This window comes from Vidua macroura, chromosome 2 (genome assembly GCF_024509145.1).
Source record: "Vidua macroura isolate BioBank_ID:100142 chromosome 2, ASM2450914v1, whole genome shotgun sequence".
NCBI lineage: Eukaryota > Metazoa > Chordata > Aves > Passeriformes > Viduidae > Vidua > Vidua macroura.
The window spans coordinates 85,447,058-85,472,049 of NC_071572.1; the positions used below are offsets into that span (position 1 = coordinate 85,447,058).

Here is a 24,992-nt window from a genome sequence, read left to right on the forward strand (position 1 = left end):
CACTAGTGCCAGGATCAGCAGGGGGTGGTAATGTGAAGTGATTATAAAAACACATTTTTGGCTGTTTTTCTTTTGGCTGTATCAGTTCCCTCATCCTGCACACAGTAGTGCCTTCCTGGCAGCTGGAGGGAAGGCTTGCCATAACAGAAGAATGGAACAAGCATCTGACAGCAGGAATATTCTGTAATGCAGTGTAACTGACCATACTGATTTTAAAATCTATTTTAATTTCTTCCCTATAAAAACTAAATGGGAAAAAAACTCCACTCCTGCCACTAGACATTAGTCCCACACAGTAAAATTGGCAAGAGAAGAGATTTGTAGTAAAAAAAGTAAATTAGTTTTAAATTTTCTATCTTGATTCACTTATCTTTCTCAATATGCTTTTTCTGCTTTATTCTTCCCAAGTAATCTCATATACAGGAAAATAATTTTTTTTCATTCCAAGCTCTGTATTCATTCACATTTTAGGACATTATTTTAAGTCATTTGTCTATGTAAAATTTTTTGCTTATTTTGTGTCAGACAAAAAGCTGCTTAAAATTTTGAGAAATAATCTAAATTTTCTGCACCTTAATTTCATTTTGCATAGAGGATTTAAAATTGGCCTGTAAGCTTGCAGATTTATTGCCGATTTATGTTTGTAAAACATTCTGACATGCTTGAATAAACAGGTGCAGAAATGCAGCATAAAATAAATCATGGATTGGATGGTGATTTAAAAATCTCAGAAACACTGGATAGAGTTCTGGCACAACACTTGTAAAGACTACTGAACACTATAATGCATCCTTCTCACAGTCAACTCTTCACAGTCAACTCTTCACTGGACAGATTAAAAAACAGGCAGACACCTGTTTTTTTCCAAGAAGCATGTTGCATTTATAAGGAAAAAAATGACTTGTTACTTTTGAAATCTGGCTAAATTTTCTATTTAAAGTGTGATTCTGGAATGTTTTGTTTGCATACACATATATCTTTTTTGTTAAAAAAAAAGACCCAGAACCGGTACATTGAGTCCGAGGTTGTACATTCAGTTAAATGCTTCAACTTTAAAAGTACTGATAGGATTTTAGAACAAGGGTTATGATTTTATGGGGAGTGACCCTTGCTAACAAGCAGAGAGGGAATTCTCTGTGATAAAGTAAGGAGTACGTAGAGAGAGAAATAGAAGCCAAAAAGTGATGAACAGTATTTCTCTCAATCATACTTTTAGCTCTATTCCAGCTACATCAACCTATTTGCTGCTTTATTCTCAAAGGGGAGGGAATCTTGCCTTCATTGATGGCAAGTTCAACAGCTTGAAAAATCTGACTCCAAAGGCCATTTAGGCTACGAGGAGAAAATTTAGAGTAGAAATACCTCAACTAATGGAAAAAGGTTGTTCTGACCAGTTGGTCATACCACTGTGATTTGCAAGTTTGTAGTTTCAGAAGAAAACCTGTGGCACAATTGCGTTAGCAAGACAGCCACAGACAAAAGGTAGGGAGCAGCAGTTCTGAAGAGGACAAGTCTGCAGGCAGGCTTGGGGCAGCTTTGTTTCAGTGTAAAAATGTGCATACCCTTTTCTAGACACTCTGGTTCATGATGAGCTCAAATTCAACATAGAAATGTGAGACTATATATGTTTTGGGTCAAATAGTAAAATTTACGGAAAAGCAAAATAATGAAAATAAATATATAAATAGCAACAGTTTAGTTCCTCTTTGGAACAGCATGATTTTATGGTACCACTGGCTGTCTTTTATTACTTTTTTGCTACACATTTAACTGTCTCATCTTCCAGAATCATATTAATGTAGTTATTTTCAAAGGAAACAATTTCTTCTCAGCATGCTTCCTTTGCATATTGAAGCACTCAAAATGAGAACAGCAACTATGCAATGGAATTATATTATATTTTTAGGACAGCAGAGAACAAATAAACTCCCAAAACCTGTTTCTTTCTGCAGATTTTTGTGGGACCCTTTGTTATAACTTCAGAAAGAAGAAATTCAGCACAGCAGAGCACATGTAGAGAATTTCATGCATTGCCTTGACTGTAATAAGAGGAATAAGGAAGCAGTGTTTTTTTTGGTCTTGGGTTTGGGAGTGGGGCTGGGTCAGTCTCTCTGTTTTCCTCCAAAAAGGAAATGAGTGATACTTATTCTAATATGTTCCCAGCTTCTGACAAACATCTGGTCTGGCACTCTGAAGCAGACTATTCCCTGCTTAGGAATGATAGACACCTCGTTCACTTTCTTTATCACCCATGCACAAGATGTAAGCTAGAAGCAGTTAGTCACCTGTCATGCCTTTTCATATCTTCTCATGTCTTTGATTGATGACCAGTCAAATACCAGCTAGACTCAAAGATTTATTTTTAAACTCAATTCCCCATATTTAAGTACATTATCAATTATCTGTCATTTGAAGTAGAGACTTTGTTATGACAGATCTGGACTTCTATTCACACCATGCAGAATTTTACCTCCCTTTAGCAATGTCTTTTAGCTATTTATTCTTTATGATTTGGAAAAACAGCAAACAACAAGAACAAAAACCAAACAAAAAAAAAATCCCAAACCAGCATTTGATATCCTCAAGTTTATTATTATCATCTATCACCCTCTGTGTTATAGAAAGTGATACAATATGAAACCCAAAAGCTGGCTTTTAAGCATACATTTTTATTTCTGCATATCAATGCTTGGTTTCTCACTGAGTCATATAATGTTTCCCAAATTATAGGATCCTACAAATAGCTATCTGATTGACTGCCACATTAAAGTTCTACTTCTCTGAAAAAAATATTTGTTGATTTTGATGGATTATTTCATGAAAGTTACGTACTAGTGATCACATATACAGCTATCAACTGTCTGCCTTAAAAAAAAACAACCGGTTTAAGATTGATTTACTGTGTAATTTGTGCTCCTGATGGATGCTGGAAATCTCATGGGTTCTTTGCTTAAAAATGTTAAACACATTTTCTCCCTTGAAATATGAATTAAACTTAGGACACTTTAACAAAAATATGTGCAAATACCTTCCAAATTCCCAATCACTTCTAGCTAAATAAATAATTATTTCCTTGAAAACTGAGAAAACTACATAAAACACAGCCCATGACAATTAACCTCCTTACCACAATTCAAATATCTTAGACTTTGTGAATTATTAAAAGTTCTATTGTGACTACCAAACATTTGTCTTAAATTCAGGAATAATTAATTCAATAATATATAGTTCTACAACTTAATCCATTGGACTTTATTAAATCAGGCAGGTTTCTATTGTTGGTCATATTGCTGTTCACTACCTGGTACCATTACAGCACTTCCTTTAAAGTTTGGAGTTTGTTAATTTTATTTATTTTATTGTCTGTCTTGATTTTGGGCCTTGATTTCGGCCTTTTTTTTTTCTAGCGTGCTTTGTTCTGAGAGTAATGTAAGTCTTGTAAAGGCCATTAATTTAAGCTTTTTAATTGATTAGGTCTTTGCACATCAGCTAGAGACTTACCACTTTATAATCTTTGAGCTAACATGGCAATTTTTTCTTGCAGCCTACCCACACTGGGTGGAGAAACTCAATGACACCCAATTAGACAGTGGAGATCAGCTCCGATGGGAATGCAAAGCCACTGGAAAGCCAAGGCCCACTTATCGCTGGCTGAAAAATGGAGTTCCTCTCTGGCCACAGGTACACTAGACAAGGAGTCACCTGTATGTTGGATGCTTCTCCTTTCATTCAGATAAAGTCAGTTAAAGAAAGTACTGAAAAGTTCTTCAGAAATTACTGTTTGGTTAATTCAAAAAATACAATGACCATTACATTTTCAAATCAATCAGCTCTCTACAAGTAACAGAACTTATCATGAAGACCATTAAAATGGTTCATGTAAGATTCCTAGAATGTAAAGTGCTTAACTATACTCAACTTATATAATTTAGAATTAGACATAAATAAAAATATTTTTTCTTTTAAGAGACCATTGATGGCATGGTCGGTCTTTTATTTCACTTTTTTGTCTTTCTCTCACTGCATCATCAAAGAATCATCCCATATCATGTGGGTTTTTTGCCTAATACCTTTTAATTTGATTGTCTAAATTATTTAGAGTAATTAAAAGTTTTGTAAATTTATTTAATCTATTTTTCCAGATTAAAATAAAGCTAGCTGTTTGATTCTGGGAGAAAATGTCTATATTTGCAAATTAACTCACAGAATGGATTTATGAATATAAAAGATGTAATGTCTTCCTTTCCAGAAAATGTCCCTTCTATCTATCTGGGAACATCAACCAATTATGCAAACAACCAGAAAGGAAACATAAAAACAGTTTACTTTTGAAGCTATGAGGCATTGAAAATAAGGTTACTCTATTCATTTCTGCCTTTTTAGATGGAGCTATTAGTGTTGAAATTGAAGCAATTTAAATATCTCTACTTTTTGGTTCTCTGATTTTCCAAACCATTCGTTTCTCCAGGCTCTGAAATTTCAAATTGAATTTTACTTTGAGCTGGGTGAGGGCTTACAACAAAGTGAATTTTTTATCATAGTTTCCTCTGCATTCCCAAACAATTTATGCCTTATCAATTTTAACTTACAACAACTGTTATAATGAAACTTAGAGTTGTTTATAGTAGTTCAAATTATTCATATTATAGCTTCATTAAATACTCCCTTCCATAAACAGCTATTGATTTCCCTTCTCTTCCAGTTGTGGTAATTATATTCTGCTAGTGGGCCTTTCAAATTAGAAATTTGTACTAATGATGAAAGCAATTGGACCCTTTAATTCTTACTTATGCAAGGAATCTTTCATATATCTCCTTTTATGAAAATAGTACCATGACTGAGACCAAAAATTTGCTATATATTTGAAGATTATCAGACATATTACATCCACAAATGATTTCTTGCCTCCTTAATGTTCCCAAGATGAGCTGCTTTTAAAAATCTTGTAAGGGTAACAGCAAACAAACCAAAAAAAAAAAAAAAAAAAAGGAAGCTTTGCATATAGTGAATTTATCTGAAAATATTTACTGTCAAATTTTTTTTTGACTTTTTATTCTTATAACTTCTTGTATTACAAGAAAAAGGTAAGCCCAAGGAAACTTGTTGCTCAGTTTTATTTTAGGTCCTTTTCTGTTGCTTCCCATTAAGCTAATAACACAGCAATTTTCCAGTGCCTTTTTGCTTTTATAGAATAATTTTTATTATTTTTTTAAATTCTATTACAGAGCAGGATTGAGATGATTAATGGTGTTCTGATGATCCATAGTGTGAATGTCTCAGATGCTGGAATGTATCAGTGCTTAGCAGAAAATAAGTATGGTACGATTTATGCCAGCGCTGAGCTGAAGATTTTAGGTGAGTATTTGGAAAAGAATAAACTGTTCCTTTCTCCCCTTTTGAGAATTCATTCTTTTCTAAGACTGGTGTGACAAGAAGCAGCTTCTGCCAGTCCAAACAGCAGAGCAGATAAAAGTGGTGTCTTTTTATTCTTGATACTTATGTGTGTGTGAGTCCTTTGTTGCCCCAGAGAGCATAGGGCCTTCTCTTAACCAAAAATTGTCATTCATACATAACTGACTCAGTAACATTTTGTGAATATTTCTCATATAAAGCTATTTCAGTTCAAATAAATGGAAAAATATTTTTTACTCCCTCAAACATACATGCAGGAGATGAAATTTAAAAGAAGTACATGTATTTTAATCTCTGCTAAAAATAACTTCTTATTTGTACTTTGGCAAATATTCAAAGGTAATTAAGGTAATTCAAAGGTAATTCAAATGTGCATGATCTTAGTTTCAAAAAACTTCTTATGAAATCATCAAAATTAATTGAATAATATAAATTACATACTTGGGTGAATATCCTCCACAGAAAAGCAAATACACTACATAGTGTTACCTGGAAATATGATGAAAATGTCATTATCCAAAAGCTGAAGCAGGTAGTTAATGAACAAAATGAAAAGCAGGTGTTAATTGAACACTCTAATTTTCCTTAAAGCAAACTGTAACAACGTGCAATGGAACAATAGTGATAAGTACCCTTCCAGTGTATTGAGACAGACTTGTAAGATATTAGAGTATGATGAAGCAGGAAGAAAGGTGTCCACCAAAGTTATTTAATGGCCATAGCAGAGATTAGAAGTGCACATGAAAATCATTCCTATAAACTCCTAGTCAAATGAGTAACAAAGCTATAATTGCAGAAATATACTGTGTTTCAGCTAACATTTGAGTCTTTTGGTAAATAACCTTTCTAGTACATTTCAGCTATTTCCTAGCTGGCCAACATTAGAATTTCACTGATAAGTTATAAAATCAGTTCTTTATAGCCACAAAATTAAAAGTCAAGGCCAGTGATTCTTCTCTTTTCATCATTTTTTTTTTGGTCATTTCTGATTCTTTCAGCAAACCTTTTGGCTATAGCATTCTCTGGCTCTGTTTTTTGTATGTGTTATAAAATAGTTATACCTAGTATATCAGGTACTTGCAGACTTTCTTTGATGTTCTTTAATATTAGAAATAGGCCCCATATATTGCTGCAGTAAAATTAGCTTTTCATTTTCTCACTTTTAAGATTGTACCCATGTTAAATTCTAACCATAATATTGCATTAAAGAAGCAGTTGTGTTTAATTTGCTTCCTTACCAAAGGGAAAAGAGCAGAATAAATTGTCCATATAAATATTTCTGACATGAGCATTAACCAAAATAATGTTAGGAAAATCCTACATATTTGAGGCAATGACGTATAACGTCCCAGTGTAGCTGAGGTGTAGCTGAGGTGAGGTATAGATGAGATAGGGGCCTTTGACTTTATAAAAGTAGTTCAAGAAAAACACAAACACTTGAGAACTAATGTCCTTTCTTGGTGTGAAATTACAGTAATTAAGCCATTTTTAATGCATTTATTAGCTTAGTTTTTGTTTGTAAACAATGGGACTTCTTAAAAAGTGAAATCCTAAGAACAAGACATGGTTAAATATCTTCTGTTAAGAAGTTTGCATATTGAAATTCCCAGTATTCAGAGAAATATAAGAAGTGAAAGCAAAAAAAATTCTCTAATAGTAATATTTTTTGTAAGCATTAATTCTAGAGAGTGCATTTCAGATTGTTGTGAAATTAAAACTTTGTTTCATTTTGAAGTATTTACCTCTAACAAGTTCTTGATTAAAAAAAAAAAAAGATGGGAAAAGTGTAGCTAAAACATTTGCATTATTTAATTTCTAAAGTTACTTGATTTCATAAGTAGTTTTACTCTAATCTGCTGATGTGAAAGATTTCTCATGAATCTGTAGCTGGATTAAGTTATAAACCTACCATGTAATCCTGGCTGCTGATTCCAAATGTTTTGCAAAATTTCAACTTGGACAAAATAATTTCAAAGAGAGAAATTGAGATGCTATTCCCAAAACCCAATATATTTTTCTAATCTTCTATTAGAACACAATGAAACAGAAGGCTCTGATTGTTCTCTGTATAGTTAATTTACTTCTTTTTAACAGCTTCAGCTCCCACTTTCCCACTCAATCAAATGAGGAAAACAATAATTGTTACCAAAGGCCAAGAAGTTGTCATTGAGTGCAAGCCAGAAGCCTCTCCAAAGCCAACTATCACTTGGAAGAAAGGCGACAAAGTGTTAAGGGAGAATAAGAGGTCAGAAGTCTGTTTGGTAAACTAAAATTGTGTTTGCATGTTGAATTCTGTGATATGATATGAAAATGCAGCAAGTGACAAGAACATGCTGAACATTAGCCTGAGTATGGCATAATTATCTTGTCAAGCTGATTTGTTAGACTGTAGTGACTTTATAATTTCCACAATATTGAAATGAAAAACTTTAACATTGTTCAGAGATGCAGAGAGATGAAAACGTATTGTTATTTTGTGGGGTTTTGTCTCTATTTTCTGTTATTAATTTCAAAAATCTTTCAATTATTCTGTAGAGGTACTACAGATTTAGCGTATGAAAGTATCAAAAGCATAAAGGCTGAGGTATTCAGGAAGACATAAAATGTGCTTATTCATTTGAAATAATTTTAATAAGCTTGATCACAATGGAAGTCTATGTAAGAATAGCTTTAAAATGATTCAGAGAAGGAAAATATAATTCCATTATAGGATTTAATTATACTGGTAATTTCTGTACTCAGCAGCACATCTGTTTAACAGATTATGCTTGATTAAGTAAGTTCTGTCCAGCTTTGTATGGTAAAAGTAGTTTAAGTGTTGCAGGTTAAATGCCAGATGTAACTGCACTTTACAAGATTGCTTATCTGTACACTAGAATAGTTTTGCAACTCTGCACATGGTCTTTAAGTACAAAGAGCAATCTTTTCCTTTTTCTGATAATGTGGTATGTGAATGAAGTAATTTGACTTGTGTAGTATAATCAGAAAGATAAAATCAAGCCCCCCTTTTGTTGAATTTTTACAACACTGAGGGAAGCAATAGAGTGCATCTGTCCTCATTAACTGCCAAAGCTATTGTTCAAGTGTGCTGTATTTTCATCTCATGACATTTGTTTTGTTCTGAGAAGGAAAAAATGGGTAACTTTGTACCATATTGAATTTTTTTTGTTGAGTGGGAGAGAGCACAACAGCTTTATATACAACATTTTACTAACAGGAGTGACTTGTATCATTTGTATTGACAATATGACAGATTCATATTACAAAGGAGTTGAAAATATCAAACATTATGACACTGATGTCTCTATGCTCTACCTACACAGTTGATACTTTTCACTACATGACCTTTTCCTTTCATCTCCACAAAACTCACTATGGTTTCTCTGATCACCACATGTAAATCACATTTTAATCCAAAACTAGTAAAGTATTTTAGTAACTACTTTAGGTCTGTCCAAACATAGCTTAACTCTGAAGTTAAAATCTTACAAAAATAGATCTGTAGTTTCATTTTTTGGTATTTGTAGCTCTTGATACTTGCTTGTTTCGACAGAGGCTGGAACAAGAAATGATGAAACATGGAAAATGAAAAGCTGGTTGAACTGTTTCAGATATTTGAAAGAAGAGGGTTGCATTCAACTTAATTTTTTAGTCAGCTGTTCAAGGATTGTCTTGTGTCATTCACAGGAGTTTTCCTGCATCTCTTGTTTATAGAAGGGTGGGCATGAGAGGAATATCAGTTTCAAGTGAATTAAGTTTTGTCTCTATATAGTATACTTTAAATAAAAATAATAGTCTCTAAGAGAAGGTGAGGAAGCCTACTGTGATTTGTGAAAGGAAGTGTAAATCAATGAAGATAATATGTGTGTTTCCATGCTTTGGGCATTCTGAGAAGGAAGGAATGTTGCATCCCGGGTTGCGTTCAGATTAGGGGTTTGATAATGTTAAGTTAGCCAGTTCTGTGTACCCCTTTGTACACCCCTCTTCCCTCCGCGATGGTTCACTCCAGGCTGCCTGCCATTGGAGCTTCCCCACGTCACTCCAGTAACCACCCCCTGTTCTTTCCTGAAACTTCCTTGTCAGTTACCCTGTCCCCATGTCCCCGTTCGTCCCAGAGCCCTGTGTCCGCCCCTGTCATGTCCCCGTTGGTCACCGTGGTCCACGCCACCACCACGGTGCTTGTCCCCATTGGGCGGGAGGGCTTCTGCCCTCCTCAGTACGCCCCCTGTAAAATCCCGTGCGCCCCTGGTCCCAGCACCATTTTGTCCACGCAGCGCTAGGGAGCAAGTCCCGCTTCTCCATCACAGCTCTACGCAGCAATAAAAGCTCTCCAGCCAGTCATGCAGACAGACTGGACTTTCCTTCCCTCTTTGTCTCGCCCCTCGCGCCGGCAACAGAGCACAGCCAGCCCCACCCCGGTGCGCAGAACACAGCAGCGCCCGGGACAAGTGGCGTCCTGGTCCCGCCAAGAAGCAGCACCTTTGCTGGGCTCTCCAGAGCTGCCCAGGACCAGGGAAAACAACGCAAAGCCACAAAGGAACGCTGTTAAAATTTTTAAAAGGAATAAGCTGACATTGTAAACATATCAGTATACTTTAAAAATGGGCTTTCTTCATAGTCTGCTGATAAAAATCCCAGAAAAAAAAAAACCCAAACAATTAGGAACTGTCATCTGATGAGTTTCCATGGACTATTAAGTCCTTAGAGATTAAAAAATTATAATTAATTTTAAAAATTGCAAAAAAATAGTAACATTTTTGTTAAGTAATAAGGAAGGGCAAGAATAGAACAGCACAATATGTTTTCTTCTTTTCTGTCACAGGTTTTTTTTCTTCTAAAGTGCATGCAGCAAGTGTACATTGTGTTTAAGTTTTGTGAAGTCTATGAGCCTAAAAAAGGAATTTGATCCTTTTAGCAACATCAATAAGAGACCTTCCCCTCCACAGCAAAGAAAAAAATTCACTTGAACAGTGGGTCTGCTATTATCTATTCCATGTTTCCAAACTCTGTTTTCCCTTAAGCGTTTTTTATACAACAAAAGCTGGTTGACAGAAATACCTCTAGCAACGTTTCCATAGGTAACTGAAGAGAAGGCTGCTTGCTCCTGTAGGACTCGTGGCTGGGTACAGTCCTCACTGCAGTCAGACCTTGACTCAAGCTCCTGGAATTTAATGCAGTCTGAAAGCCTCAAATGTTTCAGATTCATTGGAAAGCCATGCACTTGGGAACATTACTGTGGAAAGCCTTCATTAGCTTCATTTCTTGGTCTCTTTTATCTTTGAACAAATTATCCAGTTCAAGCCCTTTGAATTCATAGTATAGCCATTATAGGCTTGATCCCAGAAATCATTTTGAGCAGCCAAGTAATTTGATTCCTCTTGGAAAGCATCTGCATATTGTAACAGGGTTTTTCAATTGAGTTCCAAATGAGTGGCAAGTCTATGAGATAGGGCCAAAAAAAATAGGATATTCAGTTATGTCAGTTATTTGCTGATAAAAAGCATGGCTACAAGTTTTACAATCTCAAAATATATTAAATCTGATTAAATTACTCTTATAAAAAGATGGTTATTTAATACAGTTTCCAAAGTGTTTGCAATTCATTCTATTAACCAGAGATAAAGATCTAGAACTGATGCAAAAGAAATTAAACAAAATACATTATATTGGAGATCTTTCATGCAGAAGACTAGAACTTCCAAAGATCAAGGCATAGTCTGTGAAGCTTATTGACACAAGACGTTTAATGATCAGCATTTGAACAGATTTCAAGTCTCTTTCATATATCGTTATCTCAGTAAGTCATTAATACATTCAATCAAAGATAATTTCATCTGCAATTTCACCCAACACTTAAAGGAAGGGAATTGTTTTACTTCTATTTTGGAATTAAAACACCGCTGAGCACAACAGCAATGTCAATGGTGTAGCTATAGAACATATTTAAGCTGCATATTTTCATTAATCATCTCACAATAGTTCAAATTTGTAGCTATCTTTCCTAACAACTTGTATCTGTTGCCTCATAGGCTGGTAGATGATTGTGTCTCATTTATGGTGGGCTATGATAATGTATGCTCTGGTTATTGACTTTAATATTTTCATCCATAAGAATTTGTAAAGAGCTTGGGAATCTTTTTGTTCATAAGTAGTTTTGGTTTTCTAGGAAAGGGAATTATATTGGGATCAAAGTCTGAAATAAAGTTCTTGCTTTGATTTTTAGTAAACAGTTTTGCTGGAACTTTGCTTTAGAACCTAAATAGGAGGAATTAGATCCTTGGGCAAGAGTTCAGTGACCGAAATATATTTTTGTGAAGTTTCTGAAGTAATTCAACCAGATACTTCCTAAAGTGTAATCAAACCATCACTTACTACTTTAGCATTAGCTTCTAAACAAGACCCAGTCTATTCAGACCACAAAGCCATCCAGAAGCCTGTTCATAATTAAGCATTTTTTAACTTACAGATCAAACTAAAAGAAAGCAACAAAAGCGATGTTTTGTAAACAGTAAATGTTATAATGTGTGCCAGAATGGACTGGAATTTGGTGTCAGTTGCACCAATATAAATCATGAGTTCTACTAACAAAGTAAACAATTAAATTCAGGACAACCATTTTTAATTTTTTTTTTCAGTTCCTGTGTTCAAGCGTCAGGTATTTTATAATGATTTAAAACTGCATAAATCTTTGTGAGCCATTACTCCTTGAGCTGTAATCTCTTTTTCTTCACTTTTAAAGAAACCTTCTTTTCTTGTCTAGAATGCCTTGTAGTGGTGATTACAGTTGATGTTTAAATAGATATACCTGAGGACTCAAAAAGTTTTGAAAAGTCTTATAAGTCCTTGTTCATCTTTTTTTGTGCTTTCCTGTACAACTAAAATATTCTCCTCATTAAACTTATATTAAATTTTTACTCTAGCTCATTATTTCCATTACATATCCATTAATTATAGTTAAAATAAAATAATTTGAAAGCACTCTAGGAGTAAAAATGTGCTATTTAGTCCCTATGTTTTTCTTCTTTATTAAGACGACCAAGTAATAATAGTAATACTAATAACTACTACTACTACTAATAATAATAATAAATTTTTTAAAGCACAGTTTAACCAAAAAATGTGTCACTGAGGAAGAAAGCACAGGTTGACCAACAAATCAGTAACTGAGGGAGCGGGACTTTTCTAGTCCCTATTCTGTGCTCCTTTATTTTGCCTTTGTTCTTCTCTTTTGAAGCTTCTTGAATTATAATGCTGTGTTTGTTTTACACCGTAATTTGTGTGCAGATTGATATTTAACCTAAAAAAAAAAAATCAAAATATAGGGATGACCTAATACCTATGTATTCATTAGTAATGTAGTTCTGTGTTTATGGATTTTTTACTTTCCGTATGGCGCAGTGCCACAGTCTAAGCTTTCTCCTTCACCTCACAGAACAAGCTATGCAGAAAAACATTAACAGTCTCTGAAGGTCAGATTCATCACAGATCACCAAGAGTACAACGGTGCCAGTCTCTCTGTGGCCACTGTGTAATTGCTCATATTGATCCACCTATTAATTTTTGCTGAAGATTTAAATACACTAAGCCTTTCTGTGGGGAAAATAAATGGTAGCAAAACTCCACCTGCCACTTCAAATCAGTCACTTTTCCTATGGTGCAATTAGCTTCCTTTGTTCCACTTCTTTTTGAAGGTGTTCTTACGTAAGATGAGAAAACTTTGTATATTAAGCAGCAGAGGGAATTTCAGATATTTTGAAAGTAATAGACTGGGTTTTGCCAGGACACAAACTTCAACATCTCTATTCTTGCAATACACAGTCACAATGGTAATTTTATTGATTGCAAGTGGGTGAAAACTTTTTCCTTTTTTTCTGAATGACATAAAAGAATTACAGAAGAACAGTGAGTGGCACGGAACTCTGGATAGCACTTGGTCCACTTCCAAGATCAGAGCAGTGTCAGCTAGAACAGATTGCTTAAGGTCATATTTAGTAAGGTTTGATTAACTCCCAGGAGGGAAACACTGCAGCCCATCTGGGAAATTTGTTCCTACTAGAGTTAAGCACCCCTAGAGTAAAACAAAACAAAACAAAACACCAAACCAAAAAAATTCAAACAAACAAAAAAAATTTAATATTTAAATGGAATTGAAGTTTACATGGTCACAGGGCACCACTGAGAAGCATCTAACTACATCTGCTTGCTTCATCCCTTCAGAGCGTATGCATCAGTTGATCAGTGCCTTTAAGAGCTGGGAGGCTCTGATCTGTAAAGAATATGGCCATATAATGAGTTTCTATCAATTCTTCTTCCATGACACATGAAATTTTCCATTCAGATCTGTGCCAAACCTGCCTGGCCACCAAAACTCATAAAATGGAGATGTCACTTCCCGGTACAAAACCTGCCCAGAGTGTATTGCCATGTTACAAAGTTACTCTCTACTTGCCATATTCTTCACTTACTATGTGCCTCCCCTGAGGTAGTTGGGATGGATTTGCAGCCACGGAGAGGCCTGTAGAGGCTGTACATTGAACCAAGTACTAGATACTAATAGTAAGTACTCTGACAGTTATTCCCTTAATATTACAAATAAAATTAGTGGATACTGAAAATAGGGAGATGTGGATATTTGTGAAGTTACTGGACATTAAAAATATGAATCATTATTTATGAGGAAACTTTGTCTTCTGTGAGTACAAAATTGGAAATACATTGACCTGTGAAGGACAGGAGAACACTAAACAGTGCTCATTAGGTGAGAATCATTGTCTATAGGTGCTAAATTTAGAATAAAGACCCTGGAGGGGACAAAGTGTTCAAGCTGCATGTAACAATACATGAAGGAGTGAGTTGATGCTGCTGAAGTTCTGCCTTGAACTAAACTCTATTTTTCTTTCTTTCAGTTTTGTTTCCCTAACATTCAGCAGCTGTAAAAGAAGTCAGAGAAAAGAAAGAGAAGAAAGAGATCTTTTACAGGGACATTAAATTCCAAATACAAATATTATACAAAGACACAGAGAAATCTGATGCTATTGCTTTTTGCCTACCTTCAAGTTAATACTGAAATATTTGAACTACAGAAGTATCTGTCCTGTTTGCCTAGATATTTCATCTATTCATATGTCCCACTTTGCTATGTAATTAGTGGAAACACATAGAGCACTTTTATCTAAAAATATCGTCATTCAAAATCTTAGTAATAGATATGTTTTTATAGTCTTCTGGTCTCTCAAACTCCTTCATTTTCAGTTTTGACAGGTTCTTATTACAGTTTTTCTCTTCACTCTACTGTATTTAAGGATCTGTCAATGTTTCCATTCTAAGTTCCTATTTTAATAGCTTTCAAGCTAAATTACAATGGAAAAAATCAAAGGAAAAGAAGGGTGTTTCAGAGCAGTAGCAAGAAAAAGATTGGGTTTGTAGGCAGAATTTGTATTCAGTTTTGTAAAGTGCTTTGCTTTGTACATGTTTTGTAATGCTTTTGAATATGAACAGGTAGCATAGGTATATATTATACATTTTCTTCATAATTATGGTAGTTTTTCAAAAGAATTTCAGTTCCATCTAACTGTGGTTTGTATCATTTCTTTGAACTGAAAACTATGGACTGTGAAGGCAAAAGAAAGTATATATATAAAATGGATGGAAAATTATTCTGAATCATATTTTTCTTTGTCTATTGGTCCCTGAATTGCACCAGTCTCAACTTGTTCTTGGCACAAGCTTTCTTGTATTTGTGCTATCAGCCACACAGACAGCAGAGTAGTTCAGCCTACTACCATTCCAGTTTTTCATAAGAACATCCTTTATTTCCTTATATTAATGAACTATCTTTAGAGTTAATCCAACTACAGGGGCAATTTGTTAAGCAGTTTGAAGATTTTACTCTGCGCCCCCAGTTAAATATCTAAAGAAAATGACTATTTGTAGGTTTGAATTAGTTTAATAAATAACATTTCCCACGGAATATAAAAAAAAATTTTCTTTTTGTATCCAAGTAAATTATTATCTACGAGATCCTACATGACTTCTCTGAACTGTCTTTCTTCCCAGGAACGGTATTCAAGACAATGTCTTTATACAGTACGTTATATACAGGGCTTCATATACAGCTGTGTAGGCACAGCTGACTCTTTTTAGGGAAATAAGTCTTGATTCAAATCAGAAGTATATGTTTAGGTAACAGCGCATTGAAGTCTACATTTTAGAAATACATTCTCTTCTTCACACATTGGCTTGATATTTGAAGTGTTCCACCACATCTTACCAATTTTCAATTCAAGGAGGATTTGTGTGAAAATAGATACACATTTCCCTACAATAACCTCGCTGCCACCCAGCTGCTTTGGCCACTTACATAATTACTCTTTAATATCTATCAGGCACATGTGGGTGTTTTGGACCACATCAGGAACCTACAGATTAGACACTAATACTTGAGGAGGTGAGTCTCACTCTGTGGGATCTTGCTTTTTAGTATTTCCATGAAACTGCATTTCCCTTTTTTTGACTCAGTTACTGAACTGTGAGTATCCCACATATAGTCCATAGCCCTAATTAAAAGACAAAGTTGAAAAGCTCATCCATTTTAAGCTGCTGACAACACAAGATATTTGATCTTGTGTCTATGTCTTGAATATCTGCTGACAACTAATTATCATTTGAGCAAAAAGTTAATGAATTTTGATTTTAACTATGATTCATTTCTCTGTTATAAATGGCTGCCTGTTTGTTCACCACACAGGTAGAATATGACAAGTCATCAGTGGCCTAAAGGTTTTTCTTTGCTTAAGGCTCTTCAAATTCTGACTTTCAACATTGTTTGCCCTTAAAAGAAACTTCATCTAAAAATCTTGGGAATGTAAACACTTAAATTCATGCTACCAACACATCCCCCCAAGGGGAAATTTAATGATGGAAAAGTAGTGAAGAAAGAAAATACCCAGGACATTAAGAATGAGAAGCTTCATGACAGAAACTCTAATCTTCCTGAGAGAGCTCTGCAAGTCACTTCTTTTCAATTTTTGCATAAATCATGGTCTAATTTATCTGTGGCAGGCTCATAATGGGAATTAGAGAGCTGGTTATAAAGTAGAAAAGGGAAACAATGTTAACCTTGACTAAATAGTAAAAACAAATGACCAGATCATCCCTTGACAAAAGGAGTCTGTTCCAAAGCAGTATTGTTTTACTAACGGAGCATATTACATGAGTTTTTAGAACATAATGATTTGGCCACACACCTAAACAACTCTCAGTCTTCCCTCATGTTTTCTTACAGAGAACACGATTAAGGGAACAGTCCAGTACCCAGAAATATTAAATGTTATGTGCTTTGTGGACTTTAGGCAAGAGAGTTTCTTTTCTATATCTATGTGTGCACTTCGATGTGGTTTCAGTGACAAACTGCCAAAATTTCCATCCCTCATCTCAGGCCTCTTGCTTTACAGTGAAAAGATTCAGGAATCCAATTCAGGTGGAAAATAGCTCCTTTATTTCCCCTAAGCTTTGTTGCCTGGATTTATTTTTTTTTTTTTTTTCAGATGATTCCCTTGTCAGCAGGTTATACAGATGCAGTCATGCCTGTACCAGAGCAGCCCAGGAGGGACTGGAGTGATGAGCCATGGACTGGGAGAGGTGCTCACAGCAGAGTCCAGGACAGCACACACATCCAGTCTCTCATTCTTCTGCCTATACATGCTGTGCACCAGTTAGGGTGGATGATTTACCCACACAAGTACATGAAAGTCTGCTTTGTAATCCCAGCTGGGATTCCACTGGGATGCAATCAGATTAGCTATTCAGCAGTTAGTCCCTGGCTGTCCCTAAGCATTTTAGGAGTTTCAGCAAGTCCTGCTGCACTGTCTGCATGCTGCCACCGTGTTTTAAAGGCTAACATCATTGAATGGATGAAAGCATTTCTGTGATAGCTGACTTCACTGTGTGGGGGGAATATGCCTATTTATTTTCCTGGTGGAGAAATAATCCTTTTATAAATGGTACAGCACATGGGAGTCTTAGATCAGCCAGAATCTCTGGGCAGTATCACTGAATTAGTCACAAGAAAAGTAACAATTTCTATAGCTCAGTGACATGTAGCCATACAGCAGTAAACTGTTTCAAGGCTCTAGTAACCAAGTCAATTTTTAAATTAGAAAGAAGCAGAATGTGAAAGAAACTCCCAAGGCATTGTGGGAAAGTGTTAACATGAATCCAGATATTTTGGATTGAAAATTTTTGTCAGACTCTAGAATATGAGCATGTATTTCAATAATATATTTTAATTTATAGCACATATTGCATTTTGAGTGATGTTTAATATTATTTAGATCTACCAGTCAGCATCCATGATCTGTGTGGAGGCTACAAAGATCTTCTACACATGGGTGTCAGAATTCATTTTTCACCAGAAAATCTCCTTTACAGGGAATATTCTTCCTTATCTGTCATAAATCTAAAATAATTAAGGTGGCTTTTCATCAGACTATCATCTATTGCATCTAGATTTAATGTAGATGCAATAGCTTTGCAGCTATATTGTGAAATTTATTCTTAAATTTCAAAATTAAAGAGGAATTTTTGTTGCCTTTGGCATCTTCTCTCACATTATGTTCTGACACTCTACAGTCAGTCTCAGAAATCAACAGACTCTTAGTATTTACATGCTAATTGGTCCCAGAGAAGGAGAATAAGTCTATACATATTTTTAAAAAATTATATATATTTTGCAGAAAATTAAATTTTATGCAGAAACTTTTTTAAAAAATTAATTATTTAGAAAAGAAAAAGTATGGCAGAAACTGGCTTTCTAATGGCATTAATAAAAAAAAATAATTACAGTAGTTTAGAAAACTATGTTCCAATTAATCCACATAGTCATGATAGAAGATAATGAATCTCCCAAGACTGATGATCTTCAGGTCTCTGCCGAACTTTATGAAAAAACTTCAATCTATAAATGACCATAGATTTACTATTCAATCAGCAGTCTCACTGGTGTATTTCTAAGCAATATCTGGCAATGAAACTATATATTATCCAGCAAAAAGACACTCTAGGTCAAAACAAGGGATATCTGTCCTGTTTGCATTTTAAATACTTTCAATTACTGTAGAACCTCAGTCACTGCTGTTGTCAAGGCTCAGATTTGCTTCATTGTGAAAAATAGACACCATATTTCCTCATGAAATTTTTATGCCATTTTTATCTATAAAGAAAACCAAAGTATTCATTTTTTTAAGTAATATGAAAATTAGTATCACAAATCAGTGTCACACTATTACCGATCACAGGTTACATTCCTTGTCTTTTAACAATATCAGTCTCATGTTCTCATTTGGACAAGAGGTTAATTTAAAAGAATTTTAAATGCAATGTTTCTCCCTAGTAAATCATAGCGTGTAGGCAAGAATTTGACAATATTTATGAAAAACAACATAAGTGATCTATCACTGCTTTTAAATTGTAAATTCACTTACCACTGGGAAAGACACTATCTCTAACAAGATTTAGTTGTGTATACCATGAATTTCACAATGGCATATTACCCGTAACAGTGAAAATCAAATTACTCTGATATTAGTGACTTCCATGTAAGTAGATTTTCTACATATATATCTGAGATGTCTGTATTTCTCATTTTTCTTTTCAATGGCTGTATGCAGCTATTCTCTGTACAGAAAAAAAAATGAAAGTCAGAGCAAAAACAATCATAAATGTAATGGACACAAGAAGCTTAAAAATATACTGAGGTTTCTTTTTAGTAGACTAGCCTTGAAAAAGAAAAATGTTCTAGCAAAGCAAGCAGTTGAGGCATTTGATATTTGTGAAGGCTTTTAATGAGCATTCCTCAACCTTGCCCTTCACTTCCACTTTCCTCTAGCTAAATACTTTTAAAAAAATATTTCTCCAGTTTCTGGTTTTCAAATTTAACAAGTAAGAGATTCTAAGTTAATTAATATGCCATTTAAGTCCAATTATTAAAAAATATTTAGTAAAATTAGCACCAACATTAATATCTGTAGCACTTCACTGGACTTAATATACTAGTAGGCTTTTTTTTTTCTCCTGCCACAGAGGCCTGTCATCTCTGTACAGTCACTAATATGATTTTGTATGTGTGCTCACTGACTTTTATCTGTCTGCCTATGTTCACAGCAGATAAAATAAGCCTGGGGTGGGATATGCATCATTTAAATTTTACCAAAGTGTCATTAAATGAACTGTGCCAAAATAATTGAAACATATTTAAAGCATTTTAAATTTGGAGGTTTTAGTTAAAAACTCTGGAAGATGTATGAGAGAAGTTTGTTATTTTCATATGAATGTGTGACTTAAGATCACATTGAACTAATGTCCCTCATTGCACAGTCTGAAAAGTGATGATATGGTATGTACCAATGTAAAAAGGTGATACGGTGCGATAGAAGTATGGTTATGTTGGAATCAGAACAGGCACATTCTGAAGCTGCTAAGTGTTTGATGTAGCTTCCATAAACTTTCCAGTTTTACAAAGTTCTCAAACCATTGAGCAGAATGATCTTTCATGACCCCTTTTTTTGTTATTTTTGTAGGAGTGACCTCTTTCAGTGTTCCCAGATCTATGTATTACTTATTCTTTGACAAGAACTGTTCAAAGAAATCTCTCAGACTTTTGTCTGTGACTGTTTGTTAATCTCATATTTTTACCCTGGTATTTTGCAATTTCATACACTTTTCACTTTCATCCTCAAAAATTTTCTCAACTCTTCAATATGTACAGCAGCTACATAACCCCAAGAACATCCACTGGTGTAGTTCATTTGTCACTACTAAGCCAAGTCACATATACTAAGTGGTATTTTTATTCCTTTTTTTTCTTCTTTTTTTTTTCTTTTTTTAGGAAACCCTTCTTCCCCTGTTCCCATGGAACATTAAGTCTTCATGATTTTTAGTTTAGAACTGAAAAGGTTTTTTGTAGCTTGATGGCAGTTATCATTATCCAAAAACTAATCAGTATTTCTTTTTTGTCTAGCAAAAATTTAGACAGTTCTCCTCACAATAAAAATTGCAAAAAAAATAGGTTCCAAATTAGAAAGAGCCCAAATAAGCCTACAAATAGTCTCAGTCTATTTTGTTAATTCTTTATCCTTCCTATCTACAGAAATGAACATTGTTGTGGCTTAACCCCAGCCGGCAGCCCCACTCAGCTACTCACTCACTCCCCCACCAGCAGGATCAGGGAGACAAACAGAAGAGTAAAAGCCAGAGAACAGATGGATTGAGGTAAAGACCGTTTAACAGGGAAAGCAAATCCAAAACATAGCCCCATGCTACCCATTATAAAAAAAATTATCTCTATTCCATTCAAAACCAGCACAAAATCCATAAATTTCTTGGACTCATTGACAACTTCTATTTTTCTGATATATTGCTACACAACTTTGAAACACTTTTACTTTTTACTCTTTTATTGTCAGCAATTTTTTAAAACTTCCTTTCTCTGACTCTGGTACATCTTTGCTCTGAATGGATCCCAATATCCTTTAGTACCAATCCAAAGTCATTTGCAGTCATCAGTTCAAAGCAAAATGCTTTGGAACTAGTCAGTAAAAAAAAAAAAAAAAAAAAATCTTTTTTTTTCAATTGGTCTTTATTTTCTTTTTATTTCTTTTATTTTGTATTGTTCTGTCACATTGTACTGCTCCTGGAGAGCATGCCTATTAAAGAATAATTGAGATTGGATTCTGATTCAGTTTCTGGAAGCCATCTAGTCCAACACTCCATCCAAAACTGAACTAACTGCATCACATTTCTCAGGAGTTTGTCCAGGCCAGTCTTGAATATCTCCATGAATGGAGATTCTACAACTTGTCTTGTCAATTTAAAGTATTTTCAAATACTGTAGTATTTGGACACTTTCACAGTATGTTTGCTTCTTGATATGTTGCCACGTGTTCTAATTTGTATCTGTTATCTCTTATTTTTTGTATCCTCAATTCTGGCTCTGTCTTCCCCATGTTCTCCAATAGACAGATATACTCAGAAGACACTAAAAAAAAAAAAAAAAAAAAAATCTATCCTTAGCCATCTTTTTTCTCCAGGCTGAAGAAAAAAACTTCAAATTTTCCCCAACATCTACTCATTTGTCATCTACTTTTACCCCACAAACATCTTTGTGTATTTCTTCTGGACTGATCTAGTATGTCAATGCAATCAATGTGTCAGATACAATCCCAAGAGAAAAACTGGTAAATAGAGGGACACAATTGCTGCTCTGAACCCGTCAGATGTCTTTTACTAGTGCCGAAAGGGGTTGGCCTTTTTGCTGCAGGGGCTCATTGCTGACTTATGTTCAACTTGGTGTCAACCAAGATCCTAGGTCTTTCCCTGAAGACCTGCTTTTAGCTAGTCATGCTAAAGCTCTTCTTTACAGATTTAGAACTTTATAAAAATACCAAGGTTTGTCTCAGTCCATTTCTCCACCTGCTGAGTCCATCTGAATGACAATCATGCTCCTCAGCACATCTATCTCCCTCTCCATTTGGTATCATTTGTGAACTTTCTGCATGCAGTCCTTGCCAGTGTACATGACATTTATAGGACCAGTAAACAGCAGCAGCCCCTCTATAGGACTGTAAAGAATGTCAGCTAGTAATCAGCCGCCAACTGGATTTTATATCACTGAGTACAGACTTTTGAAATAAAGTGTAACCTATTCATTCCACAGACCCACACAAAGTAGGTACCATTACACAAAAGCTTAGCCTAGGATCAGCTGGCCTTGATGCCTTCTCTAATGAGTGTTCCTCATCTTCAGCTGCTCCCAGGGCACTCTGCCTGTCCTGAAGTTACAGATCTACAGGAGTAAATGACCTACAGGCCAAGATTTAGGAAAACTGCTGTTGCCTGCAATCATACGTTTCAAGTCTTCCCCATCTTGAGAGTTTCCATCTACTGTTCCTTTGAGTGCAGTTTCTAGCTGACCCTCATTTCTTGTTTCACAAAGTCTGGGCTTTTGTCTCTTCAGGGTCTCTGAGAACAGCCTGTCAATCACCTGTCTGCCCTCTCTGATGTCCCACAGCCCACATGCACTGCTGCTCTAACAATTCCTGCATCTATGGCAGCATCTCTGCAGGCTGACAGGTACATGGGTGCCTCCCAGCACCAGCCAAAGAGGTGCTCAGGTCAGTTCTTGACAGCAGTCAGCTGAAGACAGAAACACAGGCTGTCTCTAAGCAGAATACAACCAAGACAAGCCTCCTCTTTGCTGAAAAAAAGCAAAAGTCTGGAAGACAATCCTTACAAACAGCAAGCTACCAGTAAATGCCAGAAAAAGCTCTCAAAAACAGACAGGAACTGTAGCAGTAAGAGCAAGTTCCCATTTGCTGTGCTTTGGGAACTGTATTTGCCCTATAGATGATTTTTTGATTGCCAATTTATATTTTCTCTTTTGGGATGGGAACATTTTCTCAACTTATTTTTTTCTCAGCACTTTCCTAGTAACTTCATTTTATGCCCACCTCATATGTATAAAGAAAAGATAAGTTTTTAAAAAAATCAACTTTTCTAATTACCCCATATTATAAATCCAAGCTAAACAAAGATTTTGCAATTATTTAATCAGAGGAGAAAAGAAAGAATTCATTTTACTGTGAGTGATAACTCAGTTCTAGGGAGGGTTAGTAGGAGGGTAAATGGATCACCTGAAGCTTGAATCTGCATCAGGCAGATTTGTGCAAGGTTGTGACTGCTCTACAGCATGCTGAGGGAAGAGCCAAACATGATTCTGGGACATGAAGACCCTGTATTGCAGCATCGGTGGCATGTATCAGCTTGGATTTCTCTCTTCATAAATAGCATAATACTCAGGGACTCACTTCTGGTTGAAATATGGATCCACTTCAACTCTGAAATTGCTTATACTGTAAGAAAATTTTCCAACAAATAAAGTTTAAATCATATCAACATTGATGTACCTTTAATTTACCTTAGACCTTAAGTGGATTCAGAAGAAATTATGCTAAACAGTTCAGACTTCATGACTGACATCTCTGTAGTTTCAGACTAATCTTTGACAACCTATCTCCTTGTTTAAGGATTTCTCCTTATTCTCCTTTTTCTGATTTCATGCATCACTAAGCTCTGAAAAATTCCTGTCTCAGAGCAAAATATGCACTAATTTTGCTCTGACAACCTTATAATGGGAATTCTAATACTTACTACATTTTTTTTCTAGGTAAGAAAGAAAGGAAGTTAAAGACCTCCTGTGATGACATTACCTGAGTTATATGACAAGAGGTGCTGTTTTTCACTGTTATGTGTTTAAGCCAATTAGGAATAACCTGTACTATGTACTTCATCTCTGCACTGAATACCTTTCAGATGAAAGCAGTATTTCTGGGGACTTAAAATTCCTAGTACTTCAGGAGCTAAGTTCAGCATTCAGAAGGATACATCAACTGAAGTTTTAATCACCAGATTCCCCTTAGTAGTGAATTTATCTTGAGTCAGTTTTTGAACACTTCCTCACTTTCACATGCAAGGCACAGTGTACTGTAGTTGTGTTTTTGTGTTTTGTTTGGCATTTTCATTCAGTGCCCCTACTCAGGATCAAGGCCCACACAATAGCTCTTTGTTGTCCATTGATTACCCACTCAGGGATATCTTACATCCTTTTTGATATTCCATTAATACACAGCATTTCTAAACTCTAATGTCAGCTTAAAAGACTCATGCAATTCAGACCACTGAATTTAAGCACACGTGCTTTTTCCTTTAAGACATTATTCCTGCTTGATGCTTGACTTCTGCATTATGGCTCAACTGCACTTTCATGTGGCACTGAGATAAAAGCATAAGTAAAAGAAAATATAATCCAGATTTCATGCTGAAGAGAATCCCCTGTGTCTAATACAGAGTCCTATAAAAGGAAATACTTGCAACCACAGCAGTAAATGGATCCTTATTTATTAAAATTCATTTATTCCTTAGCAAGGGACTTCCTGTTCGCCTGAATATAATTTGCTCTAATATTAATGAAAAAAATTGTCACTGTAAAAACATAATGTTGAAAAGAACTAATTCAGACACTTCCAACAGGACCCCAGAGTGTAGGGAACTGTGTAATAAAACTGACTATACACTGGTTGGATAATAAAAACAGGAGCACTGTTCACTTGAAGATCATATTCTCAATTTTTTTAACTTTTAATTCTGCAGATAATAAATTTTAATTTAACCCTGTCTGCTACTTTTTCCTTATGTGTGTGTTGATTTCTGTATGCACGTGCTTTTTTAAATTGGAGTTTTTTTGGGGTTTTTGGTGGTTTTTTTTTTGTTTTGTTTTGTTTTGTTTTGTTTTTTTGTTTTTTTTTTATGTAGATCATTTTCTTCTACAAATGAGGTATCATTTTAGGAAATAAGACAGAAAAAATTGAAAAAAGAGTTCTACCAAATTAGTGGAGCTAAACTCACACATGGGATTTTTTTTAAGATTGTTACATGGCATTTCATTTACTGCCGTTCACAAAGGTTTGTGAACAAATGAAAAGCATATTGCCTATATTCATAAGTACTGAACTTGTGGCACCATGTTT

The 24,992-nt window shown here is 35.0% G+C and overlaps 1 protein-coding gene across 1 annotated transcript in view; it reads left to right on the forward strand.

Moving 5' to 3' along the window:
* CNTN5 (contactin 5) overlaps nucleotides 1-24,992 on the forward strand; it is a 238,293-nt gene that overhangs the window by 109,061 nt on the left and 104,240 nt on the right. Inside the window, exons 9-11 of the mRNA XM_053969809.1 lie at nucleotides 3,545-3,681; nucleotides 5,226-5,355; nucleotides 7,507-7,657. Coding sequence (XP_053825784.1) covers nucleotides 3,545-3,681; nucleotides 5,226-5,355; nucleotides 7,507-7,657 — 418 coding nt within the window. The remainder of the gene's footprint in view (nucleotides 1-3,544; nucleotides 3,682-5,225; nucleotides 5,356-7,506; nucleotides 7,658-24,992) is intronic.